Source organism: Anguilla rostrata, chromosome 16 (genome assembly GCF_018555375.3).
Source record: "Anguilla rostrata isolate EN2019 chromosome 16, ASM1855537v3, whole genome shotgun sequence".
NCBI lineage: Eukaryota > Metazoa > Chordata > Actinopteri > Anguilliformes > Anguillidae > Anguilla > Anguilla rostrata.
Window position 1 is genome coordinate 30,136,040 of NC_057948.1, and position 24,471 is coordinate 30,160,510.

At 43.8% G+C, this 24,471-nt stretch overlaps 1 protein-coding gene across 3 annotated transcripts in view; it reads right to left on the bottom strand.

The window, feature by feature from the left end:
* Positions 1-24,471, bottom strand: part of cep89 (centrosomal protein 89) — an 86,707-nt gene that overhangs the window by 42,696 nt on the left and 19,540 nt on the right. For all 3 annotated transcript variants that reach the window (XM_064312252.1, XM_064312251.1, XM_064312253.1), the window contains 5 exons: positions 23,256-23,371; positions 22,864-23,023; positions 19,498-19,665; positions 18,887-19,028; positions 13,419-13,508 (listed from right to left, as the gene is read on the bottom strand). In XM_064312252.1, the coding sequence (XP_064168322.1) occupies positions 13,419-13,508; positions 18,887-19,028; positions 19,498-19,665; positions 22,864-23,023; positions 23,256-23,371 (676 nt within the window). The remainder of the gene's footprint in view (positions 1-13,418; positions 13,509-18,886; positions 19,029-19,497; positions 19,666-22,863; positions 23,024-23,255; positions 23,372-24,471) is intronic.

Consider the following 24,471-nt stretch of genomic DNA (forward strand, 5'->3'; position numbering starts at 1 on the left):
TTTGAATTTAATTTTTGTGTTGAAGATCTAGCAGTCACTGCCACTCTGTGCTTACTTGAAATCTTAATTAATCTGGCAGGTCCTTGGCCAGACTCACAAAATGTCCGTCATAAAGGCCTTGGCACAGCTTGGCTTTGTTAAATTGAGTACGACTTCTTGTTGATTCATTAAATTGTGTTCCGGCAGCTTTGGTCTCCAGAGAAGACAATGCAATTTCATGGGAAACAATGAAGACAACAGAGAAGCTAATTCTGTCTGCAGGGCACGCTGGCTAAATAGAGGAGCCAAAAGTATCATTCACAGGGCCTTTTGTCATTAGTTTTCCTATCTGACGATTCTTTCAATCAATTTTCATCAGGTTCCATCAAACAAGGTGCAAGCCTTTATGGCCAAGACCTACGTGAGACGAAAGCAAGACATGCGCTTTCAGTGATTTAAAAAAAAAAAAAAAAAATAGAAATGTCAACACGTTGAAAGGGTTCATATGAGGTTCTCGAAAGCATTATTACTGAAATTTGAGCTTCGATTTTCGTTTTATGAGAACACAATTTTCGAGTTTCCTCTCCTGGGGTAGCACATCCCTCTGGTGCCCAAATAGGCAGGGAAAAATGGTGCCCAGCTGAAAAGGCTAAATCTGCCACATTTACTCACCATTTTATCAGATCTGTCAGTAACTACATAAGCCTGGAAGCTTTTCTATAGCATAGTACTGAAATGGCTAATGTCCATCAGTGGTGTTAGGTATACAACAGGCATTTTTCAAGTAAATATTTCTTACTTATACACACACACTGTATATATATAGTGACGCCAAGAAGGGAATTGGGGTGCTGTCCACAAGGGGGCAGTACAGGCCCTACCGACAGGTAGAGTAAATCGTAGAGTTCTTCCTTAGCCTACCAGGCCCTCTGTGATTACTGATCTCACCAGTGCTCTCTTCCTAATGATGTTCCAAATGGTTGATTTTGTTGGACTAAGGTTTGGCCTGTGTCTCTGACTGTTTTTTTTTCTTTAATATTTCTCGGCCTCATAAACTAGCACAACTCTGGTCCTTATGCTAACGAACCCCAATAATAGACTCCACAAAGCCTAGAATCAAGACAAGATACAGAGAGCTCTTTTATACTTGCACTAAAGAAGCAATTGAACACACCTGACTAATCAGAAAAACCTGTGAAGCCATTTGTCCCAAACATTATATTGCCCTGAAATAAGGGTGGATGGGGGGGGGGTATGCATAACACATGCTGTTATTTCTACATGGTGAAACCAAAATGTATTAAAATACCCATTAATAAAAGCTGAGAACCTGCACTTAAACCACATACATGAAATGTTTGATTGCAAATCTAAAATTGTTCAGTACAGAGCCAAATGAAGGAAAAATATGTCTATGGTCCCCTGCTAAACATTTAGGTAGAAAAAAACAAACACACTGAGTGAAAACCTCTAAACAAAGAGATTCAGATCTCAGCTGCAGTGTAATGAAATATATTTCCATGCTGGATGGCATTTCAAAATCCAATCAGCCATGCTGTGATATCATTTAAATCTTCATAGTTCCCCTCACACCCCATCAAAAACACTGCCCTCTCCCAAATCATGCGCAAAGCACTTCATTATATATTTATTTATTATTTAATTTATTTACCTTGGTTATTCAATTTAGATGATCATTTCAACTCTCTACTGCACACTCACACTCTTTACAGTAAATATGAACCAGAGATTTATTTACGGTGCTCCAGTACATTTTGATTATTTTCCATCTATAAAATGTTGTGATGATGTACATGATCTCCACAACTGCAAGTTTCTGTATCCTAAATCTCTCAGGGAAAATCAGGGTACCGACAGCAACAACGGCAGCAACGCTAATTAAAATGTTGCACTGCATCCATTCAGATCCCTATCCATTCACTTATTATGAAACTGAACATTTTTGAGATGCTTCACTAACCACTTCTTTCTTTCTGATGAACCATTATAGAAACTGACAGTGGAAAAACACATTTTCCAGTGTACTGGTCGGTTGCCATGGATATACGTGCATCCTGATGGCACTCCCAGAAAAAAATGACCTTGCAGTCACTAGAGATTTGAGTGTTTCTGTGCAATACTGAAGACAATCATGTAGCTCACACATGTAGCACAGCACTGCCAAACACATCAAGGACAATGCTTAACAGACCAAGCAACTGACAACGCAGGAAACCTGGACTTATCATTAACAGACAGGGGGGAAAAAACACAGTTTTGCTATATACTGTAGACAGTGGGTCTTGACAGTGTCAGGTAGAAATACCACAGGGTTAAAAGGTCTAATGTGACGTTTCAGTGAAAAAAACTGAAGCACTTACTTTCAATATCGCTAGCTGGCACAAAACAATTTGCTTTATCAGGATTCTTTCAACTGTATTTTCCAAACGTAATCTTTCTTTTAAAAATATCAAATCAAAACATAGTTTCTCTTACTAGCATTCATACAAATGACATAATTACTTGACAACTTATCCCTCTTTTTATTTGCAGTGCTCAAATTGTGTGTTCATGTTCTTTACAGCAAACCTCCCTTGCCTATTCCAGAGAGCAAAAACAAGCACTAGCGTCTAAAACACGCGGTCAAAGCTGCTGCTTATGCTTCTTCCCTCTTCCTAAGAACCATCACTACTTCTTAAAATGTTATGTACCGCAATAACAATGCCTTTTGTCTCACACATTTGGAAAACATTTAAATGTCAGAGCCTATTGACTTTAACACAGTCGCTTATGAGTCTGGTGAGATGGATTACCCTGCGCATAAGGGTTTAGCAAATTAGCGAGCGATCCTCATAGGTAACAGCTGAGACCCTGGTGCTGAGGGCATCTGGGCTCTCCCCCCACTGCCTACTCAACACCCATTACTCTCTTCCTCATTATCCAGCACTGGGCCTAGGGTTTACAGCCAACGGGTAAATGTCATTAGGCAACATAATCAAGTTGGACTGCGTTTGCTAGCCTCCCCTGGTGGAGCGACGGCCAATCACAGGAAAGCAATGGTGGTGGAGCGGTCAACTGGAGCAAGAAAAGAACAAGCAAACTGAATATTTAAAGTGACAGTTCACACAGCGGAATGTGCGCAAAATAAGCCACTGTGAGATTCTGATCGCAAGATTTAGACACATAAATGAGGAGAAAAATGCTACCGAATGACTTGAATTACATGACAGGCAGTTATTTTCATCCTTGCAAGCATCAGACAGTCAGCCAACAAACAGGGAATTGGTGAAAGAAATTTACAGGGATGCTCTAGAAAATGACAAGAGCAGGCCAGAGTAGCCTTTTAAGCAGACAAAATCAGCATATGACTACGCAAGTGACAAGCAAACTGAAAATGCCACGGCCAGGACCAGTCAGTTTCCCCATGGTTTAAAAAAAAAAAAAAAAAAAAAAGGCATCTCTACAGACACGGTGGTATGTTAGGAGGCCTCTGGCCTAAATGTGGAGGGGGAGGACAGAGGCTGACAGGTCATTCAGGATCAGGCTGTGTGTCGGGGCGGCGAGAGGCCGCAGATTAGACGCAGGCGAGGGGGTTTTGCGGCCAGGCGACCCCCCTGCAACAGGCAGATTACCCGCCGCAGGACACAGCTGGCTTCATCAGGCTCAAGGACATTTTCCAGCACGCTCGCTGAAATTATAAGCAGCGCATAACGAGCAATATTATCTGCTGTTTAACTGCCTTTTTTTTTTTTTTTTTTAACGAGAAATCCACCGGGTGTCCTTCTGGGAACAGCTACTCTTATTTTTCTGACTCAGATTGAATAGTGTTGGTCTGGGTGCAGGCTAACACCACTCCAGTCTTAGAAGCACATTAAAAAAGGCTCAGGAATGATGTGCAGTAAATCGCAAGGACAAATATGCATTAAGTGGAGAATTTCCAGCACAATGGACACATGTAGAAGTGACACGTGTCCGCTGTACGATAACCAGTACAGTCAGCTACAACCGATGAAACAAAGATCGCTCAACTTTCTTTCAAAACAGTGAAGGTGATGAAAGCACCTCTCACTTTGGAATGCCCGAGCACAAACATCAGCACTTATTGCCGGACCCGCCACTATCGATTCGGGAGAGGTCAGACAAACAGGGGACAAGCGTCCTTTGAGTTTTCGTCCGCTGCATTAATCAACGCCAAACACCGCCTCTCATTACCCCACAGCCCCCGAAGCAGCGCACTTGGAATTGTCTGTTGTAAGCAATGTCTCGTGCAGACCCCCATTAATGAAACCCATGAATATTTCATATTCATCTTACATTTAAATGGTGAATGGTAAATGGACTGCATTTATATAGTGCTTTATCCAAAGCGCTTTACAATTGATGCCTCTCATTCACCCATTCACACACACACTCGCACACCAACAGTGAAAGGCTGCCATGCAAGGTACCAATCAGCTCGTTGGGAGCAATTAGGGGTTAGGTGTCTTGCTCAGGGACACTTCGACACGCCCAGGGCAGGGGATCGAACCGGCAACCCTCCGACTGCCAGACAACCACTCTTACCTCCTGAGCTATGTTGATTTAATACATCGTAGCAACTGTCAAGGAGATTTGCAAACATCTATAAACACTGGCGATGCTCTACTCTATTCGCTCAATCTACTCGTGTATTTTACGACATTCCCATTAAAACTATTAAGAGATTACATAGGGGGGATGTCCTGCACAGTTCTCTCGCTCTATAAACTATTTCATAGTTATTTTGTATCATGTGGGGTGGCAAAAGCTTGTGGGGTCCTCACCTCCTATGTGTCAGAAATACACAAACGATACAAATCATGGTCATGTCGGTATGCTTATCATGGAAAGGATCCAGCAAACCACAGTCATTTTTAACCATTTTATTTAGGGTATGTCATTGGCAGTCTTAGAGTGCTACATAAGGGGTTAATGCACTCAAAGAGCACCACAAAGGCAATATTCATGTATGAACAAATCCATGAATATGGTGGCCAGATACAATTATACAGACTTAGTAAACAAGCCAACAAGTGTAGATGTGATTTTATTCCTACTAACAATTTTACGCCCTAACGTTGGCAAATGTTTAATAAATCTGCCACTCACTTAACTCTCTAATGGATAGAGACTAACTCTCTAATGGAATTTACATTCATCTTCTACACCTCTTAAATTTGTGAAAAATGTTAAAGCGTTCAAACGGATACGCAAGGCATTAGCCGCCGAAACAACAACCCAGCCACTTTCATTGACGTGCTTCCACACGGAAATCCGAGCCAGCGTTTAATCAATACATTTTAATCATTTTAGCATTCATTCAGGCAAGCGCTTAATGGCCAATTCTGGAGTTCCAATATCGCCTCTAGGATTCAGGATTCATAGGCCGCCTCACAATCATTCATTCATTCATTCATTCATTCATTCATTGACGCATCACGGCGTCCTTGTGCCTCATGCACGCCCTTCGCCACGTGAGGTGAACATTATGTATTAAAAGCACCCTCGCCCCCCCCCCCCGGAATGGAGTCAGGCGGCGTTGCACAGGGCAACAGCGGCACCGCTACGTAAGCTCGCTGCAAACCCTCCTCAGAGAAGTTAAATTCCCCATCCATTCGGGCTCATGTAACATTGAGCACATTTCCGTGTACCAGGCAAGGCCACAGCTGCCATTCGGAGGAGTCACACAGCAGAGGCCCCTTGGGAGAGCCACACTGAGCAGCATACGTGGCTGCCAGTCAAAGCCCTGTTCGTGAGGTAAAAGCCACAACGCTGCAACCGTATGGATCCATAGCCGCTTCCCACCAAGCTTGAATTAGAGCTACCCGCCTCCGCGCTCTCGGACAAATACTGGCATGCAGGACTGAGCCAACATCCTCAAAGGCACAAAATGGCTTCAGGTGGAAAGATTCAGTCATTTTAACAACCAATGCAACAACTGCGAATGGTCAGATCGCTGGCTTGAGGCAAGCACTGCTGTCATTATAATAATCTTACACATACTCCAGACTAATAAAAAAGTACATTTGGAATTGTAGAAATCGTCCAACAATATTGCATTTTCAATACAGAAATATATTGGGGATTAAATCTGCATTCTGTTCCATTAGGCTGATTGTGGTAATTTAAAAGGCAATGCTAGGTTGTAGATTTAAATGGGTTTCATTTGAAAATGGACTCATTATAATAAAAGCCCATTGTTACGCGGAAACGAGCAGTTAATTAAATCTTTTACAACAGATATGACCGAGTCAACATATTGTCTTACAGGAAAAGGGATTACCCAAAGGCTCCCGCCAAAGCAAACCATTTTGTTCTGCCATGCAGTGCTCTCTCTCTGAAAGCCCTGTTTTTTGTCCCTTATTTACACTAAAGGTACAGTATTCGCCATCTCCAATTGGCTGCAGGGGGCCAGAGGAAGTGAAAAGGGGTCCCAAAAGTTGGGCGTGGCAGAGCTGGGCAGGACGTTGCCACAGTTACACACCAACGAATCTTCTGCGAGCAGATCTACGGCAGTCGGCCCATTAGTAGCATTTCACCCCTAAAATAAACCCTAATCACATCAAAATGGCCAAGAGAAAGAAAGATCAATCCCCCATTTCCCCAAACACATGTATTAATAATGTACTCATGTGGAAAAAAAAGAGGATTTCTAGCTGTGCAGCATATTATTCAACTATTCAGGAGAAGTCGTTTGTGATTTAATATTAATTTGTGTTCAACTAAACCACCTCCTCCCGGAGCTGAATGATAAATGAAGCTTTCCGTGGAAAGGCTGGCAGTTCTCAGGATGCAGGAGGGCTAAAGGGGCATCAGAAGGGCAAATGGTTCATATTAAAAGCCTGGAAACCGGGTTCACCTGTGAGGATGCCAGGTGAGCTGCACGATAAAGCGTCCGAACCTGCATGCACCAAACACCGCACAACTCCAGGCCCAGATGCAGATTTCCACCCCAGAATGTCTACCACGGCAGATGCTACTGGCTGATGTTAAGCGCCCAAGAGCTACTTTCTTCTTCCTGACTAACTAGCCAAACTCTGCCTTTTTAAGTTTTTCTGCAAAGGAGGGGGGGATGGGTGAGAGAAAGGGGGGAGGACACGACTGTACTGATTGGGTGAGGTGTGAAGCATGGCCTTATGTTTTGGATGCTGGGCTTAGCACTTATATTTTTATCAGAAGATTGCCTTATGATCTTCATAAAGAGACCAAACATGAATATGTTATAGGAGGAAATCCAGCTTGGATATCAAAGAAGGAAACATGGAGGTTTACTTCCGCCTCCAGCGACATATTTGTAGATAAATAATCGTTTCATCCCACCAGCTGCAACCTCGAGCTTCAGGTGAAATATTTTCCATTTAACAAAACCAAATCTCGCTACGTTGCTTTCCCACAATCACAGTTCCAGATAGCCTCGTTTCAGAGAGGCCCCAAATAAACCTTCGTAAAGGGCCAGCGAAAGGTTAGGGCGGGCCCTGTTCATGAAGAAAACTACCTCTGGCAACCTGCACCGTTAACCAGTGCAAATAAAGAAGAATTCTGCTGAACGATAGCATGATAAACCTCCTCTGCATGCAGTAGTTCATCCCCCCCATGGTGGGGTCGATTGCATTCTCAATGCCAAGACAGCTGGCATTGGTTGGCTAGGTTAAATATTAGGGCCAATTTTGAGGTTTTAGCTGGCTATTTAAAATCTGAATGAAAAAATCCAATCGAAACACCAAACACACTATCATGGTGGAGTCGATATCAGAGACTAAATGTATATATTTGGAAAATGTTTTTTTTTAAACAAGTAACAATGTTGGCATAATTTTTGTGTACAAGTGTAGCTTACCCGGTACAGTTTCACCTCGCCATTAGTATTATTATTATTTTTTTGTATTAATATGCTCCATAAAACACTCTCACATGCAAATAAATTCCATTGACAACAAAATGCTTCCAATCTTTAGTTCTAAACGACATCTTTATCGCCGTGTTTATGACACCTTTAAATTGTCAACGGTCATAAAATACTTCAGAAAAGGCTTCACAAAAGAAATCACTGGAACTTTACAAATAGAACTTTAAAAGTCAATGCTTTGGCACAGTGCAGTACATGCAGGTCTAACTAACCCTATTCTGCACCATCACAAGTATGTTTTATACAAAATGCCAATCTCCTATAAAACCATCCAACACACTGCCCCGTAAGCGTTAAAATATTCTGAAAAGACTCAACGGCACTCCAATAGAAGTTCTCAGTCAGCCTTGGAATAAAAGGACACAAAACACAGACAGAAAAAGGAAAGAATACTGCTTTTAAACGCTCGAAACCTTGGCAAAGGCGTCAGCGACAGCCAAATAAATATTCATCTGGTCAAACGGTCATCCGTTGTCATGGCGTTCGCTTCTGGAGACCGCGAGGACCGCTCACGGTGTTAATGAGTCACGCGATTCCAGGGCCCCCTGCGAGAGAGAGACTCTGAGATGTTCTCCGCGCGCGCTGATCGCATCAGCCGCGCGGTGATCACACAGGGCTCCATCTGACCTCCCTCCCGCTAACTCCGCTCAGAGAAGCTGAGGCGCGGTGACTCACTGATCGGGGGGGACATGGTGCCTTTTGATTTCGCCATCCAGGGAAGGAAGGAAGGAAGGAGGAAGAGGAGGGGTGGGAAGATTTCCTCTGATGCGCACCTCAAAGGAAAGGAATTAAGGGGGTGGGGGGGGGGGGGGGGGGGTTAAGCCTTCCTTGTAATCACGTGCACAAGGAAGGGCTGAAATGTGCTAGGTCTGCACCACCAGAACCGTCGAATGCGCTTGATTTTTTTTTATTTGCGACGCAGTTAAGAGGCACTCTGCCCAAATATTAAAATGCGATCATGCTCTTCTAGCCTTTAAGACGGTCTGGAGACGTTTTCCGGGTGCCGTGTATTCAGAGTGCAGCCGACAGCCGAGGTAAAGGTCACCCCGAGCCAGACTGGTGCAGTTCAGCGGAAGAGAAAGCAATCACACTAAAACTCACACTAAAACAAAAAGAGCCGGGCAGGGCAGTGAAAATAAGACACATTTGCTTCGGACCCACTTGGATCGTGGATAATGTACTGCCGGTACCTTCTGCTGAACGGTGCTAGGATTTTAACATCCATTTCTTATTGACATAAAAGTGACATTTAAAATAAATACACAGCAATTTATTTGATAGGATGCATGCTGTTAATACAAATTATTGTAATGAAATCATTATCGTGCATAAATAACAAAGGGTGTTTATTTGGGAGCCATTACAAATCAAACATGCTCGCTATCACACCTTAATTTCACCCTTCAAACACTATGATGGCTAAAATGGATATTGGTAAAATAAAAAGGCAATGTCTGGAAAATTGGGCCATGGCATTTCACATGCTCCAGTTTACTTAAAACATCAGAAATCATTTTATAGAGGAGGCACACCTTCTGCTCGACTCCTCCACCTTACCGCTGGATAAGTGCATCAAATCATCATCTCCCTCTTTGCATTCTTATCCGGGCTCAGGGTAATAGGCTGCGACAATAATTCACAGAATATCATCTGAGTGACTCTCTTTCATAAGCGAGCCTTTGCGTTCAGAGATAATACACAGTGGCAGAGCTATTGACAGGTTTATGGGGGTTTTTTTTGTCCTTGTGTGACTGCTGGGATCTCACATATTCACAGCACAGCCTGTTATTTATTTTTTTAGATGGAAAAACACAAAGACATAGTGGCGTCTTTACATTGTCACCTGGGTCAGACTGCATCAAGTGGTTATGATTCTAAGATTTTGTGTAATGAATGGAACGTGGAGAGAACAGCGCTCTCTTATTTGTTATACAGGTCTGACCAGGCTCCTGAATTTATTCTATACACAGCGAGCCTGAACTGAACAACACTGTCAAAATGAGAGCAAGCATGCATTCAGACATTATCTTCTGCAGAAAACTAATACTTCATCCTTGGATTTGTCAGATCAGAGAAAGAAGCTATATGCAGCTAAACTCTGCGGTAACACATGCTATTTTCCCTGCATGAAACATTCCCCAGAATCCGGCATCCTTAAGACCATTCATATAGCTGATCACTGCTCATTCCTGAATGCGGTGTGAAAACAGACGCTTAGCACAAAGGGAAAGTGCTGCACACAGTGTGAAGACGGGTGCGAATCTGCGCGCACTAAAAGACGAGGAGAGTAAAGGACGATCGACAGAAGCGAGCGTGAAGCGCGCTCAGGCCCAGGGAAGCCAGTCGGCCATTTTATTTATCCACTCAGCTCATCCCCTTAGCCAGGAAACCCAGATCCTTGGGCCTGAAGGAAGTGATAAACCTGCAGAAGCCTGCCACAAAACAGCGGGTGATTGTGAGCTGCTGTGGGTGTCTTTCAAAAAAAATTTAATAGCAGTATTTATTTCCAAAGAGAGGGGCCTCGTCTGAGCAAAGGTGGGGGGGGGAGGCAACTTAAAACACTCCATTTTATTCAAAGCGTAATGGGCAAGTCCACATAATTCAAAAATTCATTCAAGTTGATGGATGGCAGATTGTCATCACGGTTATTTTCAAACAATTATTTTCTAACATCATTAAAAGAGAAACGGGGGGGGATCTGTTCCAGTTACCGAGAGACGTTTGAAGCATCACCATCATCCACGGAAATGGCTAAACTGTCTCAGCTGAGGGAGGGCCAAGGTGAGGCATCCATTCAACACAGCGAACTGGCACAGTCACAAGAGGACACTGCACCGGCCGACCAACTGTGTGCTCTCTGAAGGCAAAAGAACAGCTAGTGTGCATTCTATACAAGAAATTTTCAAAGACATACTGTTCAGTCTTGTGTCTAAAAAATATTTGATTATATTCTTATATAATGCATAACAAATTAAGATGCTAGTATTACTTTATTTTGATCTGACTAAACATATGAGAAGGAATCCTAAATGACATTTGTGGGTTTTATTGCATTACTTTCCATTATTTTCTATTGAAATGTCTCTAAAATGTATTCACTGTGGCAACAACCAAATTAATATTCAAGAGCTAGAGCTAACCTTTTCAATGACTGAAATGTTAAGATCATTACCTACCTTCCACAGTAGGGGATTTATAAAAGGATAGTGGAGATGGCAGTTATTTTCATAGCAGCACGGGAAGCACCCCTGGGTAGGTAATACTAGAACTTTCCATTTTAATGCGATTCACTATACTATGGGGAAGCTGCAGACACTGAGCAATCCTCCACTGTTGCCAGTCTTAGATATTAAAATCCACGCAGTGAATATTTTTGCAAAGTGCACTAAAATAAATCACATCCCATGATGCTAGTTTTCACTGATGAATATAATCCAGTACGTTCAATACAATAACAAACACATCGCACAAACAGGTTTGTTTAAATTAGGCCTCAAGTTATCCTAACATTCGTCTATACAAAGGGTACCCATGGCTCAGTCCTTCCCCCCTTAATCTATGAAGAAATCCTGTGCCTGAAAATAATTTGAGATTAACAGAAAGCTGATCGTCGGAAGACTACGTGGACAGTTTGTGCAGAATTCCCCTGCACTTCCCACTGGCACTGAAGGTGACTCCTCCCTTTGTAGGCTTCCTCTTGTGACCTTGCATTTAATTAGGTGTACTTTAAACGGCTGATGCTAATCAAAGTACTGATCGCTCGCTTATCATGCAGGGCTGGGCAACGGGGAGCAGATTTTCATCACAACATGAAGACCTTCTGGGGTCTCTCCAATCTGTAAAATGCAGAGTGCCCTTGGGTGCACTGGCATGAATTGACCAATTTAAGTAACATGTTAATTGGGTGTGTGTGTGTGCGTGTTGGGCTCCATTCAATGCGCTACAAGGTCATTACTGAAAATGTATGGTTGGATGGATGGAACTACAGTGCTACTACACCAAACCCAAGTACAAGTCACAAAAGCCAAAGATTCAAGTTTTTTTCCTGTAATCAGGAAATATGTCAATACAGCAAACTGGAATTTGGGGTAATTAGCTCCCCTTTCCACCCAAAACCAATAAAAGAAGAGAATCAAATAATAAGTACGCATAGAATATTTTGTCGCAGCTCAAAACACTAGATACAGAAAACTTGTATATCGGAATTTTTCTCCTGCAGTACTTGCGGCATTAACACTGAATAGCACGAAAATAGCTTAAATAAATAAACAGAACAGAATCGGAAATGAGGACGGCGCTAGGCGAAGGCACGCAGGAGTGGGTGTGAGGTGCTACGCTTCAGTCCTCGTGAAATTCTAATACTTAAAGCTTTTCACATCTTGATTCGTCCCACAAATATAATGGAAATTCCATTAGAGACATCCGCGTAATATTATTGTTTTATGACAGTGGCCACGGACAAATCGTGGAAATGTAACACTGCTACTAGAAACAGCCTGCATTGTTTTTCAGAAATATACTGTTATAAATTGGAAGATAATTTAAGGTGCTCTCAGGACCTGGTACCTAGAGGAATCCACAGTGGCAGCATCCATCTGAGAGGGCTTAATATATCAATGCCTGTCACTTTTGCTCCAGCTCTAAACACCACATCAGCAATACAAATAATATCACTGTAATATGCTGAAGATAATATAACACAGCGTAACTGAGCGGCAAAATCAACAAGTTCAACAGCGAGAGTCAGTGACCAGCAGGCGCCGAGAAAGATTTTTAAAAATGAATCTCAATGTTGACCCGGCGAAAAGAATGTCTGGACGGAATGCTGAAAGTACGGAAAGGGCTGTCTGTCCAAATCTCACGTCTCATCCAACCGGAAGATGAATGTAGCAAGCTGCTGTTCAGCAATGGCACAGATCCAATACTCAAAGGATTTTTTTTTTTTAACAGATCCCCATTAACAAGACAAAATGTAGCTTCAATTCCATCGAAGGCTCGTATATCACCCGCCATATTGCACAATTCAATCAGAGGATGGCACTCTTGGGGCTGCCCCTAGAGAAGCAACAGTTTCTGTTGATTCCCACAAACAGGCAATTTATCAATTGCCACACATCCACAAGATGTCACCTTGAAATTGAAACCTACGCAGTCACATAATTCAGGTACTCCCACTTTTTTTTTTCCCCCAGCCAAACAATCTCGGCCAGCCAATAGTTAAAATCAAATAAAAAAAAGGTAACCTCAAGGCTTCTTGGAAGAAACTTTTCTAAACATTAAGGAACAAAGAAAATGACCTCTGATAGAAATGCCTCGACATCACGCGCCAGAGACAGGCTTCATTTAATTAGCCTGAGTTGTCAGACAGTTGTTTCCCCCACGTGTCAGCACTGCCCCCATTGTAACGCTCCCTCTGCCAGACCAAATCAAACGAGATACGAGATGTCTCTGTGGCACTCTATAAGGTCACTTTGGGTCAGGCCGAAGCAAACGCTCCCCGGTGGCCTCGTCTTACCTTCACCTTCTCCTGCAGCTTCCCCAGGCGCAGAGTGCCCTGGATGATCTGGGCGAGCACCCCCTGCTTGTCCTGCTCCAGGGTGGAGGCCTGTGGGACAGAGGGGCAGAGGCAGGGTTACGAATCCGCGAGCGAGGGTGAGGTGTCGGGAGGAAGAACACAAAGAGAGGGCATTAGTAGAGCTGCAGTCTCCTTTTCCCTAAAACAAACGATAAAATCACAAAACCTTACGCGAGACACAGTGTATATTATGCACACAGAGAACGTGGGAACACTACATATTCAGTACCTCCGAGAAGTACTCACTTGAATATTATTTGCTACAGAGAATCCACAAATATAAAGGAGACACTTGAAAATGGGCTAACATTTAATTATGCAGCACTTTATACATTCAGTGTGTCCAATGCCCCGCATTTGGTGCAATTAATTCCCTACACTAGAATAATTATAGTTGATTAGCATCACAAATGTGTTGACTCTAGTTCAGAGCGGGGAAAAAAACGAATCCAAAAATCTAAGAGAATGCAATTAGACTTACATTAACGCTGACAGCAATACGCATGTTCAAAATCTATAAAAGCAAAGCATGGCAGACGATCTGGTCCACACATTCTCATTTCTGTAGACTTCGTTAGTTAGCATTGCACAGGTAAGGAGGTCTCCACTGCTGCCAGTCCTACCAGTCCTCCCACTAGCAGTGAAGGTTTCTAAAGTGGCACACAGCTTGGCGCTGTGGGTGACAGAGAGCCTGGCACCCGGGGGTGCTCCACGGTGTCGGCAGCGGTTACGTCGTTCCGGAAGCACTTCCTGCCCGCGTGGTCGGGGACACACTCACAGGGTGACCCCAACATTGCCGCTCTGAGACGCGTAATCACCGGCGAAAATGTGAGAAAGATGACTCAGTGGAAGCTCGTCATATAGTACCTCGGTGAGCATGTTCAAGCTGAAAGCCACCTTTGGGAATCCGCTGTTTTTAAATCATGCCCATCGCTTTACATGTGAACATCACACTTTTTTTTTTGTTGTTGTCCATCAAGGTGAATAATATATGAATTAGTGCTCCTCAGCGTTCAATGTTTAGCTGTGTACAGGTTCCTCCTGTAGCTCCAACAACTGAGATTGAGCAGAATTACATTGCATTACATTGCAGGCATTTGTCAGACGCTCTTGTCCAGAGCGACGTACAACAAAGTGTATAACCATAACCAGGAACAAGTGTGTGGAAAACCCTAGAGAGAAGTACCATTCCAAGTGCAGGGAACAGCCGCATAGTTTAACTTGGATCCTGTAGGTAAAACTGATTACAACTGATTGTGATAAACAATCACATACAAAATCTCCAGCTCCGCTGATTTATTGGTGTGAAAGTCAGGTTAGTCACAGCCAATTAGTACATCAATCTCTAATCTGAACTTGGTTGTGGTTTATACTGATCTGTTTAGCTGGAATAACATTACGGTGGAAGGACAATAAAACAGACACAAACAAAATTCTTTAAAAAGGGTTCCTGGCAAAATTATAGTTTTTGATTTCTCCTAGTGGACACATCAAAACAAAATATATTAAATATAATAATATAGTAATACATTATGAAACGTATTTCGACTGTATCAAAAAAAAAACTCCACTGAACTACATGAGCTATAAGAAAAAAAGAATATTTAAGTTAAAAAAAAAAAACTGAAGATAAAAGCTAAGTGTTTAGATGATTACATCAGATCCTGAAGCTTGAGGTCACAATGCACATGTTTTGTCGCCAAAAAAATCAGCTACCCTTGCTGAAGAGGAGTTGCATGAAGAAGGGCATCTAACGTGAAAATCTCCCAGCAGTCCTTTCACCTGCGATACCGCGAGGCTGCTGTCAAGATGCAATTTATACAGAGCTACGAGCGGCAGAATTTCCCCACAAAAACATGACTACGCTTGTGCCTGGGGGGGAAATTTGACTGATATATGAAGGGGGGAGAAAGCGGGGGGGGGGGGGGGGATCGCTTGCATGAAATGTTGCAGCTACAGCTCTCACCTGGCCTGGAGCTACATGTCTGTGTGGTTTCTTAATCAGGAGCATCTGATGTGTGAAAATGAAACCGCACCTCCATCCACACCACCCAACCTCCCGGATTCCTAACTACACACTGCAATACTAGCTGCAGTTTCCAGCAACCTCAAGGTTTTCATGTCAGAAAAACTCTAAAGTGAGCGAAAGCTGCTAAAACCTGTTTCTTTGGAAAAGTTCACTGTAATAGTAAAAAAGTGGTGGTCTTGTTTGTGGCTCGGTTGGGCCTTTGAACCAATCCACAGCAAAAGCCACATCTACACGTTCCAAACTCCAAACCCGCATTGACTGCCAGTCTGACTGATGAATGAGCACTTAATGTGCACTGATACATACAGAAATGTTTTTGGCAGACATATCGCTGAAGGCCTTGAAAACTAATCAATGCAAATGTAGGAACTATGCAAAATAAGCACGTTGAATGTGCGTGGAACGGGGCCATTAAGCACAATGTTGGGGAACTGGCACAGGAGGAAGCAGGAGACATAGAAATACAAAGGAACAAAGCGACAGACTTGCAGCCATTTGGACTGAAAACCTTAAGACACCTGCGAACGGTAGCACAAGCTAGGAAACATGATAAATGGAGTTCTGATCTCTTTCTTCAAGTATTCATTCCATTCCATGCAGTAGACATGCCTACTACTTACTTTCAATCAGACTGAATGAATGGCTCTCCAGGTTTCAGTGAAATTGGCTTTTTTTTAAGGCACCATAAAAGGACCCTACCTTCTTTTTTTAAATCAAGGCAGCTGTCCCACATCATTCACCTGCAATGCACCTTTTATGCTCTACTTCAACATTTCCGTTTATTCCGTACCTGTTAAACTGCTTCACGTAATGTCGGGTGGAGTAAGAAGCTGTCTGAATTTTAAAATCTAGTTCAGGGCCGCTTGACTCCAGGTCCTGTGGGCCGCAGTGTCAGCAGGCACTGCCTCCGACCGTGCAATTTCACTAATGAGCGTGCTTTCAGGAGCAAGGAGGTAAAATAATTAGAGAAATCAGGAGGTGCGGAGCACGGCAGGAGAAAAATACCTGCAGACACTGCGGCCTGGAGGACCTGGAAGTGTGCAGCGATCTAGTTTCCACTCTGATTGCTGAAAAAAAAATTTTTTTAAATGAAACGCCAAACTTCCTCACTGATGTCTTTCTAAGCTGGTGTTAAACGAGCCTGCGACACTTATCTTTCGCCGAATTATGAAATAATATTCACACAGAACTTTAAAAAACCGATTATTCAGCCTGGAGCCCTTAGCTGTGCAGTGTGTCGAGACTCTACAGGGTGTCAGCTCAGCTCTGAGGGCTGCTTGCCTGCTGGCTTCCCATGTTCCCCTCAGTTCCCACCGTAAAGCGTCTTTGTGAAAACATCTCCGCAAAATGGCGCTACTGGCGCTATAAAAATAACATTTTGTTCAAACAAACTGGTCTCCCAGGTCTAACAGGCCCAAGTATTTGGTCAAATGAGAAGTCATTAAAAACGGGTCGACAAGTAGGCTGGAGCTCCCCCTGCATTATTAAATTCCCCAAATTGGGTCAGTAAAATATCTCGAAAATGCTTCTGATTCAGAAATATGCACCAATGTGTTTTATCAGTATAAATAAATGAAATATTTAATTGTGTAAATATTGTGGCAAACTCATGGAGGAGACTAGAAACAAAAAAAAACTGAATATATGGGCCTCTCCAGGAATTGAGTCTGACACCACATGATACAAACAGTATTAGACAGGCCGAGTTGCAGATATCATTTTCATGTATTAGCAAATTTAGCATGCATGAGACTATTGCGATACTTATTTACTTTAGAGCTGAATGCTATTGATAGTGCCAACACTGACCAATGTTTTGGTTGCATTAGCTTACAAAGCTTATGAAGAGGGGAAAAAATCCATATGCTCGCGTTCCAACAATAGTGGTCTAGAAGAAACCGCAACAAAATACGAAGATCTGACGCACAGCAAATGTTCTCTTTTGCACGTACGATTAATGAACGCATGCTTTGATTTGATGCATTATCGTACTAAGTCAGTGGTTGACTAATGTACCGTGGGCTTTGCTGTGGAAATGGCTCTGGCTCACTGCATGTAAAAATACATCTGACTTTAGAGGTCAGTGGAAATCCAGCTCTTATGCCACACACCCAGCAGGACACACGAGAGACATCAACAACAGACAACAGAGCCAGGGAAGTAAATCTAACAGTAAATTTACAGCCTGATACTTCTTCAGACTGTTTCTCGGAAACTGCATGCCCACTGCTGTGGAATCAGTTTAAAGGCCAACAGTCTTTAAAAAAAAAAATTATTTATGGGAAAAGACAGTGGAAATATTACTCATACTCAACATCAAGAACGTTTGAGCAGAAGTCTGCTCCATTCACGGGTCAGTACCCCCCCCACGCACATCTGCCGCTGCCCCTGCCTCAGCACGACCATGTGCAATCAATTCTAATTAGCCCCCATTTGATGTGGCTGGGTGGCACAATGACCTAATAAAACACACCCAGAGGACACTGTCACAGCTGATTGGCCCACCGGTTTTCTCACGGTGGGAACACTTTCAGACGAGGCACGCCAATTATTTGCAGGGACGCCAGCAAGTAAAAATCAGTGTTTTTGGTTCAGTGGGAAACGAAGAGAGAGAGAGATATGGACTTAGAGAGACACGCTACAAGGTTCATCACATCATACACCTCCTTCATCGCCCATACAACCACCTTCTGCATGCAGATAACTGAGACCCTTACCTCTGAAGCAGACCAGTAATGAATAACCAGCTAATAAATAAAGAAAGTCGTATACAAAAACACTGAAAGAACTGAGGAGTTAATGACTCACTTCTTGAGATTATGGAAAAGGAACAGAGCGGAGACACCCTCCGCCAGTCCCAACAGGCACTCCCCTTTTCTCTTTAAAATGACTCAAAATGGCAGGTCAACGTCACCACGGTGACTGACTGAGTCAGGCCGCTCGGTGCCCGGCCGGAACAAAAGCCACCCGCCGTTCACCCGCAGCCGTTCCAGAGCGGAGCAGGGTCAGGAGGAGCCTCACTGCCCTGCAATTCCAGGAATGTTCAGGCACGGTTAGACAAAGAGGACCCGCATGGGTACACACCGTGCAAAAAAAAAAAGAAAAAAGGCTGCCTCGGGAAGCGGCGCACTGTAATCTCCATTTCGGCCTAAACGGGAGCGCGGGCTCTAGAGCGCAGTGAGTCACTGCCTGACTGGCCCTGCCCCCCACCTGCTCCTGCCCCCCTGCCCCCCCCCACCTGCCCCCCCCCGCCCCCCGCAGCGCGGTGACGTCCGTAGGTTACCCGCGGTGATTAGACTCACTCTGCTTAATCAGGCAGAGCGCGATGCCCCGCGGCGCCGCGCGGAAGTTCAGGCGCGCGCGCGCGGACGGGCGTTACCATGTGTATCAGCTGGTCCCGCTCCTGCGTGGTCTTCTCTGCCAGGGCCACCACGCCGCTCAGGTACTGGTGGGCCAGCAGCTCCTTGTCCAGCGAGTCCTCCATCTGTTGCTTCAGCAGGCCGACCTTCCTCTGAGCTTTTCTGAGGGGGGGGCGAGCAGAACGCGCAAGAGCCAAAACGTTCACTCCTCACTACTAAAACAGTTTGTCATCTTTTGGGAGCTAACAGCCTAGCGCCATTGTCTCTGAAGGTCAAGTGCCTTTACTGCATTCTTGAGGGTGGATATATGGGCACAGGTCTCAGGGCCGTATCTCTTCTTTATCAGTGCATGGCTCACAAACACACCTCAGTGTCACCGGGTGCTAAGACCTGCAGTTAGCAACAGCCCAAGTCGGGGAATAATTCATTTTTTTTTTTAATATATACTGTAAATAAGCAATAGCTGTGGACGTGAAACTGAAAAATTATCTGAGGTATGAGTTGCTCATGCTCAGAACCCAAATAATTTTACATAATAATAATAAGAGTAACATTGCTCAAGATGAATATTTCGCCCGTGACAAAATAAGGGCAGTGATAAGACTCCAGTACTGCAAGCCAGGTGAGGTACCTGTTAGCATGGCGCGACATTTCCAGCTCCTCCTCCATGCTCTTCGTGTCTGCCGCGAGCTTGGTCTTCTCCAGCAACAGACTTTTCTTCTCCGTCTGAAGGGATGATACTCGGCTCATCAGGTCCTCCACTTCACTCTTCCTCCTCTCCTCCTCTTGCTCAAGCAGCCTGCAAAGTCAAGGGGACAGTGTCACACCGCTGCGAACGCAGCCCACGCAAGCGAATATATAATTCGGATGATGGCAAAAGAATTTTCAGTCTTTCGGTGAGTGGAAAACAAGTCTGGGCTGACGGCTTATGGCAATACTGTGTACACCTTTAAATTGTTGCAATTAATCACTTGGAAGCCGAAGCAGGAAGGCTCCACGGCCTGATGGACCACCTTGGGCAAACAAACAAAAGGCCCATTAAATGAGTGGGAAGGAAAGCCTCTTTTATTTATGACGGGGCCAGACGTTCGTGTTGAATAACTTCTGACAGGAGCTGGAGCCCAGCTGTATATACAGCCTGATATAGCCACAGGCCCATTACCAGCACACACAAAGGCAATCAACATCCCAATAATGATTAACAGGGTACGTGTCAATCACGTCGAGAGGCATTTTCTCGGATTGTGTGTCTCTCGCAGACAATGACAATGGCCAGACTACGCCGTTTTGGCCCTCACTGGCCAACGTGCAACACACACACACACACACTCACACACTCACACAGGCACGCACACGCACACACACACACACATTTTAACTTTTCAGAACTTATCTGCTTATCTGATAGGGCTGCTTGAGGGATAAGAACCCTGACACTGAATGCCTGAAGTTTAATAAGCTGGTCCTTTTAATGTCTTTTTAATTATGTACCTCGTTAAAGCATATCATATAATTTCAGTTCCAGTCAATTTCCCTCAGATGAATAAAACACACACTCAGAATAATTCACTCCATCTGGCACCGACAATACTGAGACTACAGCTTGGAAGATCTTTCAGAATGAAAATCCTTAAAAACCAGCCACTTTGATTACAACCAATGAAAGTAAAAATGAAAGGATTTTTCTTAAAATTGGTAATGCCATTAACATTTACATTTTCTGATCAATGGCATGGTGCTTTTAATTTAGCAAAAAAATAATTTGGCTGGATAAATATTATAGGTTGCGCTTTTAGTGAAGAGAACTGTACAACTTTCCAAATTGTGAAATAAATTGAAGGAAACTGAAGCAGTCCTAACTGAAATTACAATATTACAACTAAATTAGAAAATTTAAATTTTCTGACAGTAGGATATGTCTATGTTGTCATAGGCAGTTTGACACTAGTCTGGGTTAAGGCTTTCATCACACCATTACTCCCATATTGCCCTTGCTGTGATTCTCATTTTTAGAGATTTGTTTTATTATTGTCTTGAGCATGTGTCGTCAGTGGTTTGGGCCACAGTTCTGGAGAAAATTGCATGGTAGACTCAAGGAATACACCAAAGCATTAATGGTAAATGGTAAATGGACTGCATTTATATAGCGCTTTTATCCAAAGCACTTTACAATTGATGCCTCTCATTCGCCAGAGCAGTTAGGGGTTAGGTGTCTTGCTCAAGGACACTTCGACATGCCCAGGGCGGGGTTTGAACCGGCAACCCTCCGACTGCCAGACAATCGGTCTTACCTCCTGAGCTATGTCGCCCCCTGTTAACTGTCACAGTTAAAACCTTTGTTAAAATTATAATAGTTAGTTGTTCCAAAACAAACAGCTCATGTCTTGGTATTATTTGATTTTTCTTGCCGGAAGGTGAAATTATTACATTTTGTTCCCAGGGAAACCACCACGCTGTAATTTACCTTATCCTACTACAGAAAGTACACTATTAAATTGTTAAATGTTGCATAAGTAAGTCAAAGCTAACATTTCTAACCTTTTTAGGTACATTTACACCTTTTTCTACAATGTGTGGGTTTTAAAGCATTCACTTTGCACTTTCCTCTGTTATTTCAAATGCTGCACACTGAGGCTAAGATGCTTGCATATACGAATGGCCCATCTGCACACCCAAAAGGCAAAGGGATTTGTATGGTTATATATGCCCTCAGTAAATTAGCATTTGTGATTCAAAACTGTCTCCAAGTCTGTATAAACAAAAATCTGAATATAAATGGATGACAAAATTTTTGAAATGCAACTGCCAATACTGTACAAGAGGAGGCAAAACAGCTTAACGTTTGGCTACATTTCCTCCATTTTCTATTTCAAGAGACGTCGAGTGGGCCAAGACAATTAAAAATAAAACACTATTCAGATAGTGTTGATCCGAAGTCTAAATGAAAAAAAAAATCACCTTTTTCCCCAGTAACAATGTCTAAAATCTTGACCAATCAGCTTGTGTCAATCAACTGCCATTTTTTCCCGACCGCAGTCACTTCTGTTAATGCTCTTCAGTGACAGGCCCTGGCCTGATTCCCACCTGTCTGAGCAGTGCCAGAGGTATGGGGCAGTGCTGTTTCTCATCTGACCAAACGGGCCCTTTACACTGCGAACACGGGCCGCATAGCACATTCCCAAAGATGAAAGGCACCGTTATTCTGAAGAATTTGTTCACACCTCTGCGTATTACCCAAATAGCGATGTGTTCCAGCAGAAGGGGGAGTGCCGGCAGCAACAAGATTCTAAGGAGAGGGAATTTAAGGCTTGACTGGAACAGCAAAAAAAAAAAAAAAAAACAGGAAGAAAAGATGCATTCTTGAATCCAATGCACACTCAAGGGGAAAATAGCAAGCCGTTTACACGACACCGAGTTTATAAAAGCACTAAAAATATCTCGGCTCACTTAGCCTGCGCCATGTGACCGTTCAAGCTAATCCTTTCAGGTTGTTTCCGTCCCAGCAGCCACTGCACTCAAACACAGCTTGACTCACTGCCATTGCAAGGTGAGGAAATTGTGTGTTTGGCAGTTTTTTTGATGCAGAGGCATTATGTGATTGGAGGGGGGCGGGGGGGGGGGGGGGTAACGTGCCAGAAAGGTGGAGGACAGCAGACTAATGGCCTCTGTAAGAAACAGCAGAGAGAACTCTGGAGCCAGCTAAAGCCAGCTGCTGGCATAGTCCATCTATGTGGTCGTTCAGGGCCACAGCCATGCCTGGGCCACAAAATTCAGCTTTTAAATGCTTTTTATTGTTTTGAAAGATATTAAAATTTTGCAATTAGCTTTTTCACGACTAGCTTTTTTCTGATGCTATTGTCCTTGTGCTGATTTACCCAGGCTGTGATCACAGACATATCCGCCCACCCCCACCCCCCAGTCCAGAACTGCTCTCTGCCGCCCCCCCCCCCCCGCCCCACGGTTGCCCCCGGTTACTTCTTGTTTTTTAAAAAAGTACCGTTTCAGTTTGTTGGTGATGGCGCAGTGCTCCTCCCAGCTGACTGCTCCCTCCAGGGAGGAGCGGGCCTGCTGCAGCTCTCCACGCGCCTCCTGCAGCTCCTCCTGCAGGCCCTCCTTCTCCGCCTCCAGCAGCATCAGCTCCTTGGTAACTTTGGACACTGAAGGGACACGAGGACACTTAGTAACACTGTCAGACGGTGAGTCACAATCTCAATTACACAGGGACCTAAACAGTTGATTGATACTTCGGGAAAAATACTAAGTGCACATGTGTCAGGAAGGCAATCATGCAATGGTAAGTTCACTTTAAAAATTCAAAAAATATGTTCCACACATAATTGTGACACTGCCTTAGTTACAGACAAAAGAGCTGAGCATAGCTGGTCCCACCTTCCTGCAGATGCCGACTGTGGCTGTCCTTGGACTTGGCCTGCTGCACTTCCAGCTGCTCCATCAGGACCTGGTTCTCCTTCAGCACCAGCTTGGCCTGGTCCTGCAGCTGGCGCCTGAAACACCGGCAGAGAACATAATGAGATGCATCCTCCTCCTCACACACACACACTCACACACTCACACACACTCTTTCTCCCTCTCACTCACACAAACTCACACACACACATACACTCTCTCCCACTCCCTCTCACATACACACTCACATACACACTCTCCCTCTCACACTAACAAACACACACACACATACAAACACACACTCTCCCTCTCACACTCACACATACAATCACATACACACTCTCCCTCTCACACTAACAAACACACACACACATACAAACACACACTCTCCCTCTCACACTCACACACACACTCACATACACACTCTCCCTCTCACACTAACAAACACACACACATACACACACACTCTCTCCCTCTCACTCACACACACACACTCACATACACACTCTCCCTCTCACACTAACAAACACACACACACGCATACAAACACACACTCTCCCTCTCACACTCACACACGCTGCTAAACAAGGTTTAAATAAATAAACAACGTGGTGTCCTTTGGATTAATTTGACATCCAATTGACCGCGAGTCATCTTTGTTCATTTGTCAAAAGTTTGGGCTAACGTATTTAGCATTTCAGCTACAGGTTTCTCTTAAACTCATCCCTGTAGTTCAGGGCACAAATCAGGAAAGATTTTACTTCTTCACCTGCGTTCCAAAGCTCTCATTTGTCAGCAAACAACTGCCATTTCTATTTTTATTGTTGGTGTCAATCGTCTTTGGTCACAGCTCATTTTCCAGTCCACCTCATGGCTTTTAGTCATGCTGTCAAAGCATCTACTATTTGGTAAATTAAGGCAAACAAACAGCCTGTACAATACACAGTGGGCTTAGTATCATATTAATGCTTCTGGACCAGTTCTTCTTCTACATACAAACTTGGTCCAAAAGTATTAATATGATGCCAACCCCCCCACAGGCCATAATTAGATTCACTTTCAGTCCGCTCTTATTCACAAGCTGCTAAAAACTTGAGTGGAAAGGGCATACCTCCAGCATTCGAGACGACCTTGGAGAGGATAAGATAAACAAATGTTTGCTAAGCATAACTGTCGTAATTGCCCTGTTCACGAATGT